Source organism: Plectropomus leopardus, chromosome 14 (genome assembly GCF_008729295.1).
Source record: "Plectropomus leopardus isolate mb chromosome 14, YSFRI_Pleo_2.0, whole genome shotgun sequence".
Taxonomy (NCBI): Eukaryota; Metazoa; Chordata; class Actinopteri; order Perciformes; family Serranidae; genus Plectropomus; species Plectropomus leopardus.
In genome coordinates, this window is record NC_056476.1 from 4,601,402 (window position 1) to 4,623,732 (window position 22,331).

The 22,331-nt window shown below is 37.8% G+C and overlaps 1 protein-coding gene across 1 annotated transcript in view; it reads right to left on the reverse strand.

Annotated features, from left to right (window-relative positions):
* Positions 1-22,331, reverse strand: part of kcnh5b (potassium voltage-gated channel, subfamily H (eag-related), member 5b) — a 158,104-nt gene that overhangs the window by 43,389 nt on the left and 92,384 nt on the right. Inside the window, exons 9-11 of the mRNA XM_042500812.1 lie at positions 19,409-19,608; positions 14,242-14,301; positions 11,109-11,301 (exon numbers count right to left, since the gene is read on the reverse strand). Coding sequence (XP_042356746.1) covers positions 11,109-11,301; positions 14,242-14,301; positions 19,409-19,608 — 453 coding nt within the window. The remainder of the gene's footprint in view (positions 1-11,108; positions 11,302-14,241; positions 14,302-19,408; positions 19,609-22,331) is intronic.

Below are 22,331 nucleotides of genomic sequence, written 5' to 3' on the forward strand. Positions count from 1 at the left end.
TAATGGTCCTGATTGTATTAGAAACACTACTATTAGCATTTGAAGCACCCTATTTAATAATTGTAGTACTCCAGACTCCAGATAGTTACTGTGCAGTATGTCAGGCACAGTTTTAATTTGTCCAGTTTTAGACATGAACTGATGACTGATTAATGAAAGCTTCTCGATGTGTTCACAGTAGAAAAAAAGCAATACAGAAATTTACTGGAGCTCATTCTGTTCTCAACAAGAGGAACTTGATCCTCCTCAAATACCCAACATGATGAGCATGATATTAATCATAACCACTAATGAGACCATTAATTAAAACAATTGATGTATTAATTATGCTGCTGCATCTGGTCTTTGCAACATATGGGCAGTTGTTTCCCTCGGGGTAAATAAAGTTATTTCTTATATGAGCTTCAGATCACCCGTGAGTTTGCAAAAATCTCTTTTTTGTAAATGATGAATATGCCAATGTGTGCAGAATGGTCCTTCAAAATTCGATAAATAGTAGATAGTTTGTGTTATGCAAATACAAGTGCACACATGGATTTATAAGAAAACAAAAATATAGTTGCAGTAGTGAAAAAATAAATAATAGCTACTAATAAAATGTGCCACAAAAACAAGGCTCTCATACTAAAAACTCAGCTCAATGCTGTTATTGACAACTAACCAGCAGAAGTCATTTGACATCACCATGTTTCTGCATACCACAGCTACATTACATTTGCTACATTTGATCATGTTTTGGCATGTTTTGTGGGAGGCACAATCCTGGCAGGAAAAGCAATAAAGTCTCGGTTAAAAAATAACCCCCCAAAAAAAAGCTTTTGTGCAAATAATCCCGGCTAGAAAAACACAGACAAGCTGTTACAACACACTCCTGTTTAGTATCAAAAAAGCAGTGATGGAAACACAGCGATGACTTAACAAAACACATCACCCTCGCCTCCACAAAGTCAACACATAATAATTCAGAAATGCTAATTTTATACATATGACACATACAAATGTAACACATTTGTGGTTTGCAGAAATGTACAATGGAAACATTTTCTTGATGTGGGTTAGGGTGTTGATTGTGTTGATTCCATAGTTATTTGATCAATTAATTAGTAAATTAACGGTTTTGAATATTATCTATTATTGCCTCTTTTTAAAATAACAGTTATACATTTAGTAAAAGATGTGTTTTTACATCTTCTAAGAAAGCCTAGCCTTCATCATTTGTGCGTACGCACAGTCTGAGGCAGTTCTCAATTTGTTTGAGTACAAATTTAGGTAAGAAAATATTAATGAATCCCAGATTTCTGATTAATTGTTCTTATGCACAGTTTAAGCACAGATTTGTGTGTTTGCAGTGTTTGTGAATGAGGCCCAATGTTTTTCACAATCATATTTATTTTTGCATTTTGCTGCTGAGATCCAAAATAAGCACCTCTCTCATTCTGCTCTGCACACAAATGTATAGTAAAGTAACAATAAAGCTGAATAAAATCAAACTGATTTATAGTTCTGTTAAAAGAATAAGTTGCAGTCAGTTAGCCTAAAGACTGAAAGTAGGCTGATACAGCGCGTGGCTGTGTCCAAAAGTTAAAAAAGATCTTATCTTTATGTTTGTTAGAAAGACCGTACATCCTGTTTGGTACATAATAATGTCAAAAAAAGGAGAGAAGATACTTTTGTATGAGGTGATGTGTCATTTTCAAAGGATGATATCTGAGTCCTCAGATGGTCCTGAAAAGCAGCGCTGCTTTAAGTCACTTTACAAGAATCTCTCTGGTTAAAATTGCCTTTCATCCCTCTTCATTTAACCTGCACTCTTAATAAATTCCTCCTCTAATGTATTCCACATCAAAACAGCCCTGCACTGATTCTTATTACCGGATCTTGTAATGCAGCCACACTCATATGTGGTTGGAGGCTCAGTTCCTCCTGTTCACCGCTGACGTACTGCTTGCTGGGCCAGAACATATTGCTGTGTGAATAAAAGGCCAGACCAAAATCCCTTTCTCAGAACCAAGCATGAATAATGGATTAAGAAATTAATCAGCTCACCATTTTGGCAAAAACAAAAAAAAAGAAAGCTGGTGAGTGAATTTTCTTTGAGCTGAAGCAGAATCATTAATTGATAATTTAGACTAAAAAGCTGATGGTATCTGGTCATCTGTTCCTCAAGCTGTTTTTTTTTCATCCCCAGAAGGCAATTTATTTAAGTTTTTATAGAAACAGGTAACTTTCAACAGAAACGAAACCACTTAAGAACCCCATAAAAGCTAAGTACATGAGAAGAGACTGAATGTAGATGGATATTTCTTTACTCAATATATTGTTGGAACAATTTAACAGACAACATCTCAGATTTCCATCCCCAGCATTTGCAAGTGGTATTAGTTTTGGCTCCGCTTCTGCAAAGGCAACCAGATTGCTTTTCCAATTTCCTCAGAGCTTAGCAACTACCAAATTTACTTTGGTTGCTCCATCGTCCGTCTGCTACTTCCGCTACTGAGAATAGTAACTACAAAGAACTTACATAATTAGTCTGTGGTAACTGGGGATTACTACCAAAAAGCTGAGCGGAGAAATTAAAGCGCTATCCTCTTCCTGTTTATGTTGTGCAATAGTTGATGGTCTTCCTTCGTGCTGTAAATTGAACCTTCATTTTACAATACCTGGTGTCAGACACAATTTCAGAGTTAAAGCGAGGCTTATAACTAATCTAAATGCTAACAGTGTCATTACTCGACAGACATTACATTCTGCAATCTACAGTTACTTGAGAATGACAAGTTGTTATTGCATGCTGGTGGAGAGCCAGGAGGGACCGGATACACCGGCTACACCGGTTTCCCGTGTGTGTTTGTGTGTTTTTCCTGCACCTTACCATGCGCCTCTTTTGTCTAAACCTAACTGTCCGGCACTTTGTTGCCTAACCCATCGTGACAGTCTGCACTGTTGTGTAAACATAAGGACCATGCTGCTTTCTGCATGCTGTGACATCACAGTAACGGGCTGCATCACCCCCCTGACATCACTGTAACGGTATCCCCGAGTGCAAACAGCTGACGCAGAAGGATACCTAAGACGTCATCGGTAGATGCGGAAGGTCCTGACAGAGCGGCACCACATGACGAGTTCAGAGTGAGAACGTGTTGCAGATTCAGTAAACTTTGCCAAGTGGCATGTCCTTGTTGTTGATCAGCGATCAGAAAATTGTGCTGCTCTGACAATTCCACAAATTGCTCCCGAGTTACACTTTTTATATTCTCCAGATTGTCAGTCAATGTAACAAACGACTTGGTTGCCTTTTTATCTTTTACAAAAACCACAAGGAGTATTGACCTCTATCTGGCTGCTGCAAGTCTGATGCAGCGTCACATTAACGGTTTCTGGACGGTTTTCAAGCTTCCAGAACCTTTTAAATCAAGACAAACCTCGTCCACTGCCATCTATGTATATATTACTGACTCTGAGATCTACTCTCACTGTTACACATCACAGCTGCCTCCCACAGTCGCTGCTGAATGAGTCTGATACAGCACACAGTGAGCCAGGTGGATGATGAGAGCGTTATTACTTATGAGTATTTACTGGAGCTGCCACAGTATTGCCTTGTTACTGTGGGAGAACTGTTTTTGTGTGTTCATGTCTATGTGTGATCTCATCTGCACGTGTGTATGACTGGTTGTGTGTGTATGCATTTAGATACTTTATTGTCCCCCCAAGAGGAAACTCATTTCCACAGCCTGTACATGGAAAGATTAAAGAGCCGTAATAAAAAATACACACTGGCATTGCTACATGTACCTTTGCTGCTCGAGTGTGTGTGTGTGTTGTCAACCGGATACCGCTGGACACTAATGAGAGCAGAGTGTGTTACAGCCTCGGGGAGCAGCCTCACTCCTCAGCCTGGGGAAATCAGTAGCTTTAAAAACCACAAGCAACACACTCTCCCTCCATCCTCCTCTGTTCCTTTTACTCTGCCTCATCCTCCGCCATCCTTCGATTCTCTCTCAAATTCTCCAAACCTCTTCCTCTATCAGTTTTCCCTCTTCTGTTTCCTTTTTTAACTGTCTATTTCCCCATCTTTCCTCTTCATCTACTCATTGACAGTACCACCTCTCCATTTTATTGTCCTCTTTTGGATCTTCTGTTCCTTCATCCTTCCCTTGTTTCCTTCCCTATTCTCTCTTCCTCAATTCTTTCTACTAAGCCATCAACTTTCTCTCCTTTTCTGATGCCTCCATCCTCTCTGCTTCCCATATCACTCCTCTGCTATTGTCCTCCTCCATCTCATCTTACCCCATCTTTTCCTTTTCCTTCCTCTTCCACAACTTTATTATGTTTCAAAATAAATAAAAGATCACAGAATCCAAAAATCACCCTTCCTTCCTATTCTTTTCACACCTCCTCTTCTCCACCTTTTCATCCCCGGATGTGCTCAGCAGCTGCTCATTATTGCAATCAGTTCCCCTCTCCCTCGGCGTGTGTGCGTGTGCAAAACAAATATATATTATTATCACTAATGATATACATAAGTCTGACTGAGTGGCTACAGTGAGCACTTATTGCAGTCATGACTTTGCAAAAAAACAAGAGTGCCACCAACAGCAACAGAAAATCAACAGAAGCATCTGGCATGCCTAGTCCCACCTATATCTTTTGATTGACAGGTGACAATGAATTGAACCTGGCGACTAAAATAAAACCAAAAATGTAACTGGAGGCTGAAATTCAGCCACGCTAGTGTCTTATTGGCAATATTGATTATGAATTAGAAAACAAAACCTTTGGGTTGATAGATAATTGAGAGAAAACAAATGAAACCTCAAGTTTGTTCTGAGAGAGGCACAGGAAGTAAGACCACATTTCAATATTTCTACAAAATCTAAAGCCTGTCAGTGAATTTGTTTAAAAGTTATGCACCAACCGTTTCTTATTCCTATTTCATCAAATAGTGATAATTTGTCATTGCCCTCGGTGTCTTAAAGCATCACACAGGGCATCCTTTGGCACAAATATTTGACACCTAGCTGAAACACATAATGACTCAGACTTGTTGAAGAAAAACTTGAGCCACAATGTGACGCCCGTTTTTGTGAGGGACGCATGCCATCAGCAGGAAGAGACTATGAACACGGTGTTTTAATGGTCACACTGACTTTATATCTCCTTTTACTGCAGTTTCAATTTCTCTGTCACAGACACGAGGAAATACAAATATATCTGTTTTACTCAACTTTTTCCTGTTCCCATTTCAAAATAAAAGCCAGAATGCCTTCAGTTTACTTTAAAGTGTTTGCAGGACCGTGTTGTTAATAATGCCTGACCTTGCACGGCTCCATAAATAGTGAAATATTTGCTTATGATTATGGAACTAAAGTACTGAAAACAGCAGGCAGCCCTGCAGCAGCGTTGCAGCAACAGCGCTGCCAGTGTGAACACCAAAAGCGTGCAATATGGCGAGGTTGCTCACCCGCTGGTCATGAATGCAGCATGTTTCAGGTGTGAGATAGAATGAGAGTCGGTTGCTAGCTGCTCCTCCTGAAACTATTTTCTTAGCACCCCCACGTATCGTTCCTTAGCACAGTCAGTGAAAAAAATCCAGGTACCGTGCCTGGCAAAGAGTCACAACAAAGCATCTGTATTTGACGACCTGGAAATGAGAACAGGCCACTCCCACTGCGATGCCTCCTTAATGTGTATAGGCATTAACAAACACACACATTTTCACAAACACAAACTTGACCTACACACCAAATTTCAGCCTCCTAGGGCAAAAACTGTTGGGACAAAAAAATTGTGATGCTTCTCCACATCAAAATCCTCCAAACCACTGCATATTTGGAGTAAAAGATAAATTGATGATTGAAGTTAATTTCTGAATATCTTCTCAACATATATCTCTTTAAAACATCAGTGTCTTTTTGAGTTTGAGCCACGAAGAATGTTCTGGAAGCTTCAGCATCTTTCCTCCATCCTGCTAATGTCCCTGTGCAATATGGGCATCCCAAAACTACATTTAAAATGCTGACAGCTTTTAAATGAATACTTAAACATGATAAATGATGAAAACATTCAAAGCAAATTTTCTTTTATTGTACCTATTGTCTCTTACCCCCCCTCTCTTTCTCAAGCTCTTTGTGTCCCAAAATAAGCTCTGGTTCTGGCAGAACTTTGTTTTCTTTCTCAGCACAACAGAAAGAAATAATTTGGCTAAATGCAGGATGTCTGTCACGAGGAAAAGAAAAACTTTCAAGGAGTGAAACGATTTTTAGAAAGAAGCCTCCTTTTCATTCTGTGAACACACACAGACAAACTCCTTATCGTGCTCCCCCTTACATCCACTCTCTCCTTCAATCCTTTTCTCACCCTCGTTCCAACTCTTCTCCCTCCACCACCTCGTCCTTCTCCACCCATCTACGGCTAACCTCCCTCCGTCCCTCTCTCCCCGTTGAGGCCGTGATCAGCCCGCAGCTTTGTTCTCGTGCTCAAACACAAACTGCAGCTGAAAGCGTCGTCGTTAAGCACCGTAACATCTCTCTGGTTGCTATGCAACATAAAGTTTGACAACAACTTGCAAGCTATCCAATTAGCGTCTGGGAATTTATTTGTTTCCCAAAATGGAGTCTGTGGACCTCAAATAGTCCTTGAAAAAAGAGTTCATAGAAATTACGCAATCATTTCTCATTGACGACATGTGGAGGGACTGTTTGGCTGGGTGAAGCAACCTGAATTACAAAGTCAGTTACATGAAATAAAATCAGCCAGAGAAGTTAATGATTGCTGTACTTGAATTTGACGAGTGAGTGAGAGACTCAGTTTCAAAAGAGGCTGTAGCATAGTTGACACTCATCTGTAATGCAGCTTCCAAAATCTTTCTGCAAACTTTTAAAACATTTTTCTTTTGCAACTAGGCAAAAAATTGTAGATCTGTGAAATATAAAAATATACAGGTGTGTCTTAGATTTGTTGATTTGTGTCCAGAAGGGACTGCTGGTATGGCAGCTTAGGGGGGGTTATAAAAAAAAGGTTAAATTTCCTTTTGGAGTATCAATAAGTGCTGCATGATTTGGGAAAAATGTGCGATTGTGATTATACTGAACAATATTGTGATTTGCGTTTGGGATTTCAATAAAATAAATAAATAAATGATATCATGAGTCTACCTTCTTGGTTATCAAGGAAAATGCAGAGAATAATAATAGTTTTTAAGTGTGCATTTCTTAACTCAAAACATACAAATATTAAGTAGAATAAGAAAAATACAAAACCTTAAGTTTTTACAGTACTGTTTTCAAAATAACTTAATATTTTGCAAAAAAAAGTAAGTTTTTCCATTAACTGGCTTTCTTCTTGGCTTTGGCTGCAGGTGGACTTTCCACATCCAGGATATCCTCCTCCATTAATACGCAAATCGCAGCCTTTTATGTGGTTATGTAATCGCACAGCCTGAAATTGCAATTGTAATTGCGATTGGATTAATCATGCAGCACTAGTATCAACATCTGCAAAATTTGAAAAACATATGGGCACATGTAGATGAGATGCAGTTATGTATTTATGATTTGTTATTATACTTTGCACAAAACTAAATAAAAAGCCTCTCTGTGTGACACTGACGCTGCTGAGCCCTGAAAGGCCTGAAGTCCAGTGAATTTAGAGTTAAATGGAAAACAACAGCAGGCATGTTGAGAAAATATTCCTCTTTGACCCTGAACATCTCTCCACGGCAACAGCAGCTCCCAATGACAACTGGCTGACAATTCATTGATTAATGTCCTCAGTGTGATGAAGCAATTTATCAAACATCTAATGTGCTGTTTATGAACCTCTGACTGCTGCCTCATCCGACTCGCCCTCCTAATGAAGTTACGGAAGTCGGGAGGCAACACAAAGGAGAGGCTGCAGAGACGGGCCGAGACAATCAGAGGCTCACTCTGTCATGCTTTTACTCCTCTCTTCCTCCCTTCTCATTTATTTTTGTCTCCCCCATATTGTCTCTTGCTTTTAAAATGTCCTTTCCTAATATTTCTTTTCTATCATAATTTTCTTAAATTCTCTTCCTCCCCTCAATCTTTTTTACCCAAATTATTCCTTTTCCATTTGTCCTACATTCAAAGATTATAAACTGCAGCTGCAGCTTACCCTCACTATCTGCTGCAGTGGATCTATAACTCGAACATAATGGATTACTATCCTGCATGCCAACAATGAGCATCACAGATCACAATCCTGCAGCAGTTTCTTACAGTCCAGTCCTGGATCACTATCTTCCATTATAATGCAACACTGATTTATTATAGATAATATGGTCTATCTGCACTAAAAAAAAAAAAATAAAAAAAAACTATTTGCAATATATTTTATCAGTGACATAGATGAACTGAAGCTGATATGTCATTCATCTGCAGCAGGGAGCAATGCTGTTATAAATGAGGCGAGGAAGCGCACAAGCTCATGTGAACAGCAGGTTTTGAAACCACATTTGGATATTAAACCTGCATTAATAAATGTAAAAGAAATAAAAAGACTAACGTAAAAGGTAAAAGTAAAAAAATATGCATATTTTTAAAATCCCTACCCTACAGCCTGCAAATTGTGAAAGTAAGAGTGATAGTTATCATCAATGGGGCTTTTTAGCCTCTTTTGAACTCTTGTTTTGGTTTTACAGAACACATATGGTTCATTCACTGAAATCACTTCAACGGTCACAATAAAGCCAGAACACAACCTGCTTTGCAGCAAAGCTCTGCAGAGCTAAAAGAAAAGTGAATATAATCATCCTGGACAAACACCATGCTGCTTGCTCTGTGTCTGCTTGCTAACATGTTCAGTAAGACTTTAAAAGGCACTAATATATGAGATGGTTTTAATGTTTTTCTGCTTGTTCACAGAAGACTGACTAGGCTTAACTGCCTCGTTGAATTCAAAAGGTGTGCAGTTTTATTTCTCTGTTTAATGAGGAAAAAAAAGGTGTAAGAATATTACTTTTCCCAACATTTTGTGGGTTTTTGGGAATTTACTAGTGTGAAAAGCTGAAAGTAAGTAGCACACTCACTTTACACTGCGGTGAAATATCAGGAAGGTATGAAATATTACATGCCGCTAAAGCCTAACTGGCAGTTGCAGTTTGCCGAGTCTGAAGCATTATGATGGTAGTAACAGCAACTGATAACGGCCATGTAATGGGCTGACAACATTCACAATTCAGCTAATCTGCCTAATTTACTGGCTTGTTTACAATCTTCTAAAGGTTGCTCTATATTACCCATTTCCAGAGATGTTGTTGTGCTTAATATTGCTGCCATTATTTATTGCTGAGTAGAATATCATATTGTAACAGGCAGATGTATTTTAGAAAGCCAGTTTTTGAACTCTAGATAAATGACTCCTTCTGGTTAAAATGGCCCCCTGTCCACAAAACAAATCTTAACTGTTGTTTTTAAGATTATTTTCCCACCATGAGCAAGTAAGCAGCACCAATGAATGCCTAACTTTTAAATTTCACAACAACAGACTGTCAGACTGACTTATTTTGTTTTCGCTAAGTTCGTGTGACAGTTTAACGGCTTCTACCTCAAAACTTCCAAACACCAAACAACATATGCAGCTTTGCACTCGCTCTCTGTTGTAATAATCTTTCCTTCTTGTTATTCGGTGTCAGTAAACGCTCATCTGGGGCTTGCTGATGGTGATGAGAATATGCACTACACTGGCTGCTGCAGCCATTTTTGCCATCAATGCTATCTGTGCTTGTCTCGGTAAAAAGCAGTTTCAGTGACATTATCTCTTCTTGGCTTCTTAGTCTTCCTCTCCGCTTCCCTCATTCTTCTCCTCCTCATGAATATTACAGTACGAGGCTGCGAATATGTGCACCAGCAGATAAGAGTCTGACTGTTTGTGTTTAACACTTGAAAGTCAGAAACGATGTCAGCTGACGGGCGGTTTCTAATGTAACGCTTGAAGTGACTCAGCTTTTATCCCTCGGCTTTCTGCGTAAGCAGCGTTTCCATTTTCAAAAAGGAAGTGTACAAATGTCAGATATAATCATGTCACCGTGGACTGATTCTGTTCTATAAATGTGCTGTATAAATAACTCTGACTTGGTTTTCTGTGTTTTGTGTTTTCTGACCTGTTGGTATTATGAACACCTTTTCAAATCAGACAAGGTTAAAATGTTTCACCAACAACCAAAGAAAAACAACATGACAGCTTGTCTTGCTGCACAGAAAAGTGACAATTTGAGGATAAAATATTTTCAACACATTCATTCCTCACCTAGGTAGAGTTTCTCTCAAACAGCCCAATAACCAAAGGGATGTTTTTGTACAATCTAAGAATTTTTTTTTAGTTGTTTGTCTTTTGCTTTATTGTGACATGTTTCACTATCTAATGTTTTTGAGGTCTTTATTTTGACATCAGATTTCAGGTCATCACGAGCTGCATGGTTGTTGTTTCTTCTTGGAGATTTTGGCTTGGCGGCGTGATTGGCGTGTATTGATGATGGCTCCCTACATAAAAAGTCAAGATAGCATCGGCTAAGCAGAAGTGCAAAAGCACATCTTCCAGGCAACCACAATATCATATAACACATTGCTGTAAAAACATATTCTAACTAACATCTAACAAATAAACATTGTAAATCTTCCATTTTTAGATGTAAAACTGAGCTGACAATGTTAATATTGAACCACGAATAAAGAGTGATTGTTGTTTATACTGCGTGTCCCCAGTTGGACTTGTACTTCTACAATTTAAGACATTCTAAGACACCCTGGACTGTAAAAGTCCAGGCTGTCTGAATGTCTTGTTTTTATCCAACCAATAGTCCAAAGGTCAAAGTTATTGAAAATACACCGGCACAAAACAGAAAAAGTCGTAATTCCTCACATTCCACAGGTTGGAGGTAGTTTTTTTTTTTTTTTTTGATAAAGGACCGACACAATTATCTAATCATGAAAATTATTGTGAATTTATGTTGTGTTTATTGACTACTATCATCACTTAAACACACAGCTGCTGGATACACTGAGGTACTGACACTTTAAGGTTTTTTGGGAGTTTTGGGAGTCACAACAAAACACTTCAGCCATCTACTAAATCACATGACCACATACCTAAGATGGCGATGACCTCATCATCCTGGATGACCTCCAGTGACCCCGACACAACAAAGCAGAGGGTGTCGACGCTCTCTCCAGCATGAAAGATCAGGTCCCCTGGGGCGCAGTGAGTGGTCTGAAACTCCACGGCCAGCGAGCGGAGGCAGCCGTCGCTTGCTAACCGGAACGCAGGATGTTCGTTGAACACCTGAGTGAGGGGACAGGAAGTTCATATTTATTTTCTGCTTTTTAAAGGTTGCTTCTGTAGCAGCACAGTCTAATGATGTATGATTACAGGCACCTAAGAAACTTTGCAGTTACCCCTGTAGGCCTCTATGAGTTACAAAATGGTCAGTTTAAAATTACTGTTTACAGTGTGAGAATGATTTTTTCTTCTTAAATACTGCAGCTTGGAGAGGACACTATCAGGACTTCCTCTCATTTTAAATTTTCAACAACATGCTTGATTGTTTTTCCTATCTACAGAAAAAGTCGTTTGCTGATATCCATTCCTGAGTGCAAAAAGAAACAAAGCTTTCATCGCAGTAAGATGAGGCGAACGCTCATATCAGCACTTCCTGTCAATCACCCGAAGCTCTAATGCCTAAAAACCACGTCCCTTACAACCGTCACTGTCACATCTGTGTCCTTTGTTCGGCTGGGACAGCAGGTGGCTCTCAGTCAGCAGTCCTAAACTGCAGCACAATGTGACTCAAGTGTTTGAAGTTTGAGGGCTACAAAAACCCAAAATCCTCTAATGTGACATTGTTAAACGGCACACAGCATATTTATGAACCTGGCAGGTTTGTGATGGTTTACATCAAAAGGAATTAAAAAAGGCAAAAGACTGTTTGTGAGTGCACTTTTCTTTGGATGGAGCGCTCACATGCCGCTGTTTCTCAAAAACATTTTGCATTTCATGTTTTCATTCATGAAGCCTCCTGTCTATTATCATAAAGTCTTTTGTTTTTATCAACTTATTAGCATACTGCTGGGGTTCATTAATTTTGTTTTTTTTATTTTTAAAAATCTGCAAATTTATACGTTTTTACCAAATTTTATCAAAGTACTGAAAAGGAGTGCTTAATGAGCAGCTGATTTGCATTTGGTATATTTTTCTCTCACTTTTTATTACTCAGCATTTTCTGGTGCGTTTTCTTTGCAAAAGGACCTAATTTATGATAAAATGTGGAGAAAAGTATCTTTTTGCCTCGTAGAACACGGGAGTCATTGGTCTACCGCCTCCACCAGTTAGCTTGTTCATGTTATTGTGTGATGTGGGGAAATCTAAATTAACCCTTTGAAACACCAAAGTCACACAATAACATAAATTAACCAACTGATTGAGGCAGCAGTAGACCAGCAACTCCTTTGTTCCAAACAAGTAAAATTATTATTTTCTGTCAATGGATTCTGGTGGCTTTGAAGACAGTATTAATTTCATTGACAAAAACTATTTTGAAAATTATTCGTAAACAACCATTTTTTTCCATGACAAAAACAAGGCGTTGACAAACTAAAATGGATTTTGACTATAAAAACTGTCAGTGTTGTCTGACGTCTGACAGCAAGTAAAGTGGTGAAAATAATCTAAATACAGCGTGCACTTTAACTAATATTGATTTTTTTAGATGAGCCTTTTTGAGGTGCTAAAATATGTTTTGCTGCTGCCCCCTGTCCATGTAGCCTCAGCATACGTCTCCAAACTAGCATGTCAACCGCCATTTACTATAAGCAATACACTGACTATGGATAAGAATCTCATACGACCCCACCTCAAAAAAAAGGAGATCCAAAATATCCCTTAAAAGATTATCTATCTATAATATATATATCTTTTTATAACTGTAAAGAGGCCTTGTTTTAATTCCTTGGTTTTATTTACATTTATTCAACACCATCAACATGCATTTCGAGTAAAATTAATTTAAAATGAAAAGCTTGTACTTGAAATTGAATAGAATTTGAAATAAAGTTAATTGAGGCACCGTAAGAGGCAGCCGCTCTGAATGACAAGACTAATTTTAGAGTATTTTGTCATTGGAGATGGTTGTTACACAACTAAAGGTGTCCTTTATTCAGTGCCAGTTCAGCAGTTTGAGCCTGCCAAAATTTTGGGACCCATATCAGTCGTGTCCAGAGATGCCCAGGAGCTTCTGATTGGGTCCGGCTAACCTGCATTTAGTTATGTAACAAGTGCACTCAAGGACTGCTGCTCATTATGTTCAGTGAAATGTTCTCCTCCAGTCTGTGTGAATACGGTTCAATATGGGTTTAGAGGCCGAATCAGGTGTTTGGAGAATGTTACCTGCTTTTTGTTTTAATATGGACAACCATCTACATGCTTTCTTATTCTTAGATTTAGTGTTATGTAAACATATGTGAGTGCAAGTGCTTATAGCTGCACTTCCATTTTGCACAGCAAGCTATTAGTGTTGTCAGTTTACTGGGATTTCTGATTTTGATACAATACCTTGAAAAACATTGATATTCTGAAGCATTTTTGATACTATGGGGAAAATCAACATTGAGGACAATCAATTATTAGTATTTTTTATTAAAAGATAAATATAAAAAAGCTATAGAATGTTAACAACAACTTTACTTGTCTTGATTCGTAGCAGAAAACAGCAGAATGACCGTTGTAAATATTAACGATGAGAGAGACTGAGAAGATGCAGCTGGTATCAGTGTATGGATACTGCAAAAAATGAGTACTGAAACTGTTTCAAATATTCAGTATTGATATGCATAGAAAAATCACTATTTTTACACAAATCAAAAATATATTAAAAAGAAAGAAAGATGAACAATTTCTCTCCTCTTTATTAAAACCCCTCATGTGAACAATTTTAAAATGTCATACTTCAGTGTCCCATAATGCACCATACAAAAAGCCATTAATGTCCTCTTGACTTTTTCACTTTTTACCCATGTCTAATTTTTCTATAAACAAAACTGAGTGCCTTCAGAGAAGTCATATAAACGTTGAGACAAAGTGGCTTTAAATTTGTTTATGTGTTACAAACTGTGAGCTGCCTGCATTATTAACCCCTTTTTACACAAAACTCACACTAACCACCCCATTTCATGTTGTATGCAGTGAAGTGTGATGATGTAATGTGTGTTTAAAACCATAGCTACATACCTTCCTGTTGAGGTGGACACAGATGTCAGCCCGCATGTCCTTGGGACAGATGGATAAGACCTAGAAGACAAAGACGTAAGGGGGTCACACTGCTGTTAACAGAAATCAAATCTGAGGATCTAATCTGGTAAAAAAAAAAAAAAAAAAGAAGAATAAAGAATCAAAAACCCAAACTTCCAAATGAAGAATTCTTTCTCTTCAATAACCCACCGAGCTTTGCAGCACGTTACTGTCTTTACATCACTGCAGCTTATTCTGTTGGAGCGTTCATTAACTCCCTCTGGATACGACTGTGTACCAAAAATTGTAATCACTTTGTCCAGCTCATTACACCAATTCTGAAATCCAGCCTAATTAACTGAAGCATTTAGGTAAAACACAGAAAACAAAATATTATCCCATCTTCCACAATCCTCCCTTGTTAAATGCGAACAAAATCGACCAAAGGGAAGACAATAAATCATCTAAAAGCTTCTGCAACATCAAAACACAACACAACAGGCTTTGAAAATCTTCTCTGCTCTATTTAAAGTAGAGGATATTAGTAGCACCGAGACGCTTTTGGGAGCCTGTGGTCTTTTTTGGGGTGTGTACTCGCATAAACAGCTGACTGTGTACAGTGTAACGGGTCCCAGAGTGACAAAAAACATCCACTAATTGGCCCCAGCTCTGACTGTGAGGTATTTATACTGAGGGCAGCCTTGGCTTATGTCTCTTCAAGAGCGTATAATTATCTCGACAAAAAATGTGGAAAAGGGGATTGATGGGGAGGAGGAGGTTCATGATCTAAGGAGAGAGAAAGAGAGAGAGCATGAATGTCAAGGAAAAAATGCTGAGGAGATCAATCGGATGGACAAACAGTCTGTTCAAACACAACAGAAATAATGAGGGGATTATATGAAATAATGAACCAGGTCTCCAGTTTTAGCCAGCATTTTTTGTTTTGTTGTCAGATGATAAAATTGCCTAAAATTATCATAATCCTCTTTGCAGCCATCTAAGGTCATGATTTTATGACTGGCCTGTTTCCAATTCACAAAGTTCATTCACATTTTTACCCATAAATTTCCAGGACTTTTCCATGACTTTAAGGAAAATTTTAAAGACCATATATTCTCTGAAATGACCATCAATACTCCTTATTAGTTCTTTTTTCCTACTATTTAATAGCTTTTTAAAAAATAGATTATTTAAAAAAAAACTAACAAAGAATTCCTAATAGTTAGGGACTGTTTGTTATATATGAGAGGGGAGGGGGTGGTGCAAAGAAAGGGGGAGCAAGTCAAATCATTTTTTAAGCACCAGGGAGGGACTAATAGTTTTTTATTTTGGCTCAAAGGAGGGGAATACAACTTTAAATGGCTGTTTTTTTATCCATTTTATTTCATTTTACCACCATTTTTCTGTCTTTAGAATTTTTAAGCAATTTCTAAAGAAAATATGCCAAACTACATTTTCTTTAAAAACTCAACAAAAATAACACCATTTATCACAGTCAGAAGCCATGAAAACAGAAATTATTGCTGGACTTTCAAATTTCCGATGGTTCTTGAACACATCATGTGTTATTATAGTTTTATTTAGTTTTTCCAGGCCTGGAAATTGCTATTTTTGAAAACTGTATGACTTTTTTCAGGTTTTTCATGACTGTACGAACCCTGAATTCAGCAAAAAACTTCTGCACTGGAAACTAAATTGTATTCTTAATATTCCTCCAGATGTGACAGAGAGAAGATAAGAATAAACAGAGTCAGACATAAAACTAAACGTAAAGCCGCAGCAGCGTTTGATTAAGAGGAGTGCTATCAGAGGTCTTTACCAAGCTCCTAAATTTACACAGACATGACAGTTTAAAGTTTACTTACAATAATTAATGTTTACAACACTTTTTACAAATCACTGTAGCTCTCTGGGTAATATGACACCTGTCTGATAAAAGTAAGGGACAGATACAAAGAGAGGAAGAAAAGACGAAGAAAAAAGAACTGAGCCGTTTTTAATCAAACACGGAGAAAAAAAAAAGCCCCTTAACGTGTGTTTGCTTTTATTACATTCTTCTTTCTGCTGCCTCAGCCGCCCTGCAGGCTGCTTCTGCTGCAGGTGATGCATTGCTTAATCAATGGCTTCAGGACTTCACATGTGAGGAGACGGCGTTGAGCTCGGGTGCAGATCAGAGCTCAGTTTGAAGTAAGAAGTGGATTCTGAAAACATTAATCATCTGAGCATGTCAGCGTTTTCTGTAAATGTGTGATTTATTTTTTATCCATTGTTCCTTCAGTTTTGAGCAATAAGTTTAGTTGAGCTAGATGGTTGGTCTACATCTGAATTCCGAGTTTTATTTAAGGAAAGATGGTTATGCTCTCAAAAATATGATAACAAAAGGAAAATACAATGACTTAAGCCCCTTTTATACTGCCTGTTCAAGGTATTCGTCATTATTACTATATAAAATGTACCAACACAGAATTGGGGAAGTTATTTGTTATTTTGCCGTTAAGCCAGCAGCAGAGGTATGAACAGAGCTGAATCGACATCTGTTTAAAATGACACTTGATGCTGTTACACCTCAAGTCAAGCCAAGTCAAAACTGCAGTAGCTACAACATAAAAAATACTACAATAATCATTTTAATACAGTTTATGATGGATCTTTTGACATCTGTCACAGGCCAAATAAGTTTTTAGGTATACAACTTTAACAATTGTATTTTGTATTTATTTTACCACCGATTTTTAAAGAAAAAATGTTGAAGATTTTTTTATTTCTTTACAAAAATTATAATCAAAATTGCGATTTTAACATGCTTTAACTTTCAAAATTTTAGGCAATTTCTTGAGAAAGATTTTGGAAATATCTGTTATTTCTTTTAAATATTTGGGGGTACTTTTTTTTCTTTAAAACTTTTTGGTGATTTTTAAAGAAAACTTGCCTTTCAAACTTTGTTTTCTTTTAAACAAAAATTACAGAAAATAACACTATTAATCACAACCAGATTATTGTTGGGTTGTTAAATTCCAACAGTCCTTGAGTACATCATCTATCTATCTATCTATATCTATCTATCTATCTATCTATCTATCTATATCTATATATATATATATATATATCTATATATCTATATATATATATATATATTAGCCTTACATTCAAGCCTCAAACATTCACGCATTCAAACTGCAGTAGCTACAACACATTAAATGCTACTTTAATAACTTAAATACCAGATCATGCAGTTTCTAATGGAACTGCCACATGGAAAATCATATCCAACTCAAACCAAGAGAGCAAATCCACTGAAGTTGTCAACAAAATGGTGACAGTTGTCATGTTATTTAAAATGTAATTTAGTTTTTTGTGATCAGTTTAGTGCCTTCCAAGGCTAATGTTACTGCAACATTTAAGCACTCTGGTATGTCGGTTGATCTTATGATGCATTTGTTTCCTTTCTTTTATCATGTACTTTAGATTTATGTCAACTAGGCTAATGAAATTTTAAACCCTTTTTCCCCTGTATAAAATAACAATGATTTTTTATAATTTTAATCGGGAAATCCATAATTCTTAATTCACAAACAAAGATTTTTAGGTTCAGATCCCTCTTTCTGTCTTTTCTTGATTGATTTGAACTCAATGCTTTCGTCTTTTGCTTTTACAAATAACAAAAAAAGCGACTGATTTTTAGATTGTTACACAATCAAATTTTTGAAACCCCTTGATGTAAGATGAATATGAATTCTTTTGCTTGCTTTTAATTCTGTTCATTTCTATGTTTGACTGACATATTTTGCACATATGTTTGTTAAATAAAGCAGTGGTAAAGAAGTATTAATTCCTGTGTCATACTGTGATAAGGACCTAGTATGACCTTTTATGATGTAACGGATGTGGAAAAATATAGTCTTGCTGCATGTTGGAGCAGTTAGATTGGGGATTGTTTGGGGGAAAAACACAGGAGAAATCAATGGATTATTAAGAAGACTGTAATTAAGTAATTACATTTAAGTTTTATGTATGAAGTGAAGCAGCAGCAGCAGAGCTTAGAGCACTAAAGTTCCCGGGTAAAACAGAACCATCACTCACACTAATCTGTTTTTAATAACAACATTTTTAAAATATAATTTTAGAATCTAAATTATGTGTGCACATAATTGCAGTCTACGAGCTGTGTGATATCTTTGGGTGCAGAGGGTCAAAAGTTCACCATTCAGAGTGTGTTTGGGTAAATTAGGTCGGAACAGCGTGTGACTGGTGGCTGGCTTTAAGGCATTTTGTTAGTTTCGTGTTTTGTTCCTTCTTTATGCTTGTCTCAGTATTTCTTCTCACTTGTTTTGTTATGATGCTATGTTTATGGCTTTTTTTTGTACTTGTGACACGGCTTTCTGCAAATATAATATTCTAGTACAGCTATATGTATGGTTACAGCATCCAAAACTGTCTGCATCTACATTTTTCTTCACATTTTTTTTCTTTTGTAATCAGTGTGGATGACAAAAAGCTGCAGTGTCTGGGTTTTTCTATGCTAGCCAGGGTGATAGCAAACTAAAATTAACGCCTCACAGTTGTACGCCTCTGCAAACTGGTCAAGTTGCACTTACACTTTACATCCATGTCTGTGCAAACATGTCATCCCTTCATCGTATAAGACATTTGTGTAATATTTTGTAATAAGCATATGAATTCTTGAGTTTTGGACAAAAACATGTTTTGTGTGGTCACACTGACCTTTAACCAACTTATTCTAATCACCACATTTTTTGAGTCTAAGTGTATGTTTCTGCCAAATTTGAGGGGATTCTCTGATGGCCTTCTTGAGATATCACATTCAAGAGTGGTAGGAAGCGGGATGCAAGGTCACAGTTACTTGACCTTTGACCAACAAATTCTATTCAGTAAATTTTTGAGTCCAAGTGGAGGTTTGCGCCAAATCTAAAATATGTCCCCTCAAGGTGTTCTTGAGAAATCAAGTTCACGAGAATAAGACAGACAAGGTCAAATTCACCTTGACCTTTGACCACCAGAATCTAATCAGTTCATCATTAAGTCCAACTGGACGTTTGTGCCAAATTTGAATTACCTCAAGGCAATGATCTATATTTTAACCAAACCTCAGTGTGAACACACAAAGACTTATACTGGCTCAACCTAAACTTTGACCACCGAGTCTCACCTTCTCTGTGTCGATGCCTTTGGACATGGACCAGGTGGAGACGATGTAGTCCATCACCCGCTCGCTCAGCCCCTTGGGAACCTGGTAGAGCTTCAGGAAGTCCCTGACATTATTGAGCATCTCGTGGTAGCGGTTGGTGTTGGCGTACATCTGCTGGAAGATGGTGGTCACGTTTCCAAAGATGGTGGCGTAGAGCAGAGCTAGAGAGGAATATAGAGAAAAGGAATGAACACATGCAAGGCATTTTCTCCCTTATTATTGATTTGAACCTTTTTTCTCATTTCTTTCTTTCGGTTTCCCTCATTAAAGCGTTTCATGAAAGTAATTATTTTGACTGGAAGAGAACATCACTTACACTCTCTCTCACACACCCAAAGGCCCCATATCCTTAAATTGGCAGTCTGCTTTGTTTTAATTTTCGTTTTTCTTCTTTGTGCAGAATAAATTTGCGAAGGCATTTAATTGTGTTGCCGTGCTTTCTGTCTCCCGGGCTGCAGACTTGTTTGGAGGTTAATCAGCAGCATGAGGCACACCTGGACCTGGTCTGCCCTGTGCATGAAAGCCAGAGCAGCAACCAGTCCTCTGTAGGCAGATCTCCTTCGCCACATACCTTTGTCTCAATTCTTTTAGTTCTCTCTTGTTTTTAAGCACAACAGCAATGCAGCACATTTTCACTCATCCACGCTTTATACCACTGCCTTTAGAGATTCCCCCCATTTATTAGTTTGGCCTGTTTTGAAATGGCTGTTGCCAAATAAATTCCATTTAAATGGATAGGATGGATAGGATCCCTATCAGAGACAGATCTTTTTGCTAGAGTAAGATCCTTTCCGTTTAACCAGAAACAATCAGAAATCTTCATCACCAAATGCACCAAGCTCTATTTAAATAAATACTAATTTTAGCACGTATAGAGCCAGCATATTTTCACAGATACCTCTTTGAATCGAGGGTATTTCTTAACCAAATAAGAGCTGATGGTTGGTGCAACAGTGGAAAGATGAACCAAGAAAAGTTTTTGCGAGTTTTATTTTGTTTCTTTCGACTTTGAGGGAAGTGTGTTTTTTGAAGAAACAGACAGACAACACAGGCAGACATTACGCTTAGGCCTTGTAACCATAGTAACTCACTCACTCCTGACTGTGTGCATGAGAGAAGAGGAAGAGGGCGCTGTTCTGCTGTCAGAAGTTATACATTATTTATTTTTCACTGTGAAAAAATGTCAACTACGTAAATCTTATGGTCAGTTCAACACTTGGCAGCGCCATTCAAGTTACTATATTCAGAATTTGTGCGCATGTCACACAGCTGCTCCGTTTTACATGCGCTGTCGTCATGCGTCGTCAATCAGATTGAGAAAAAGTGTGCATGTAAACACAGCTATTGTCACCTCTGCCTACAAAATTCTTTGCAATTATTCCCAAAATACCACTAAAATCATGTGGAAACACCCAGTCACCCAGTAACAACCCATGCTCTGCCAGTCACCAAAAAACCCCAAATCCACACTCAGACCAAATAACCCTTTAGTATTAGCCCTGCAAAATATATTCTTGGCAAGTTCTTTTCATGCAAAAAAATCAAAAGATCAGGTTTAGAAGTATCAAAATCAGTTTCACTCACTGTAAAGGCTTTTAAACATGGAAGATGTTTCTTTTTTCCATGTGATTTATTTGCACGTCAATATATTTTTCTAAATATTTTTTGTTGTGAGCACTTCTATGCCAAACGGTGATAAAAAACAAACAAACAGCTTTTTCTTTGGAACAAGGCTGATTTTTCTGAGCTTTTATACCACAAATAAAGGCATCAACCAATCACACCATAACATCATGACAATGGCAGACCTATTGCAAATGTCGCAAATTTGTGCAGTTTTGATGTGAAATGTTTGCATACGATATGTTTGTATGCCAACATATCGTATTTTTGTGTCCTTTATTCGCCCTCGGTGTGTAAAGGCCTTGAGCTACATGAAGGTACGAAGAGGAAAAACTAGATGAAGAAGGATATGGACATTGTTTAATTGGCAACTGTGATTCAATTTCCAGATGTGCAAAGTAAAGAAGCACGGAAAAGTAGGACAAAGAAGATTGTTATAAAACAAACACACATGACGTCTCTTGCTTTATGACAAGCTGTATTAATAGATGAAGAGGTTTTCAAAAGGAGGAAGAGGAGTGCTCTTTTCCCCTCTTTCAGACTTAAAGCCATTGTGCCTCTGTACCCTGCTGCTACTGTTTCCATAGAGACCTCACTCGAAATAGTCCTCCCTCTCTTTCCCCTCCGCTGCCTCCTCCCAGCAAATAAAAATGGTATGAAATAATGAGTTTAAAGACTTTTGGGTTGAAAAAATGGGTACTGGCAAGGGGTGAAGTGATTTGATGATGGCACATGAGCCACAAAATAAGACAGATGATTAAGAAAGTAAAGAACAAGTGATTTGTCTGAAAGAGAGGAAAATTTTGGACGGACAAAGTCTGAAAGTGACTGTGTTTTTGAGATAAAGTGTGAATATGTATTTGACAAAGAGTGAAAAAAAAATGGAGGGAGAAAACCTGGAACACAGTGAAAGCAAAGAAAAGTGTGTGTGGGAAATCTCGCAGAAGCAATGAGTGTCAGAAATAAAAAGAAAAGGACACAAAGACACAAAAGGAGAGTGTTTGGATGAGAGACAAAAACAGAAAAAGGCAGAGAGACAGCCGTGTCAGCAGTGAGATAAACAGCATTCCAGTTTAGTTCTTTCAAAGTCAGCACCCTTCCAGGACCTTTCCAGGACCTTTCAGCTAGTAAAGAAAGACCCTGACAACACTGCCAATCTAAAACCGAAAGCTCAGAGACACAGCTCTCGCCTCCAACAAACACAAGACTCCTAATTGGACGACTTGTTGGCACAGCGGTTGGCCGATGTCACCTAAGCGCA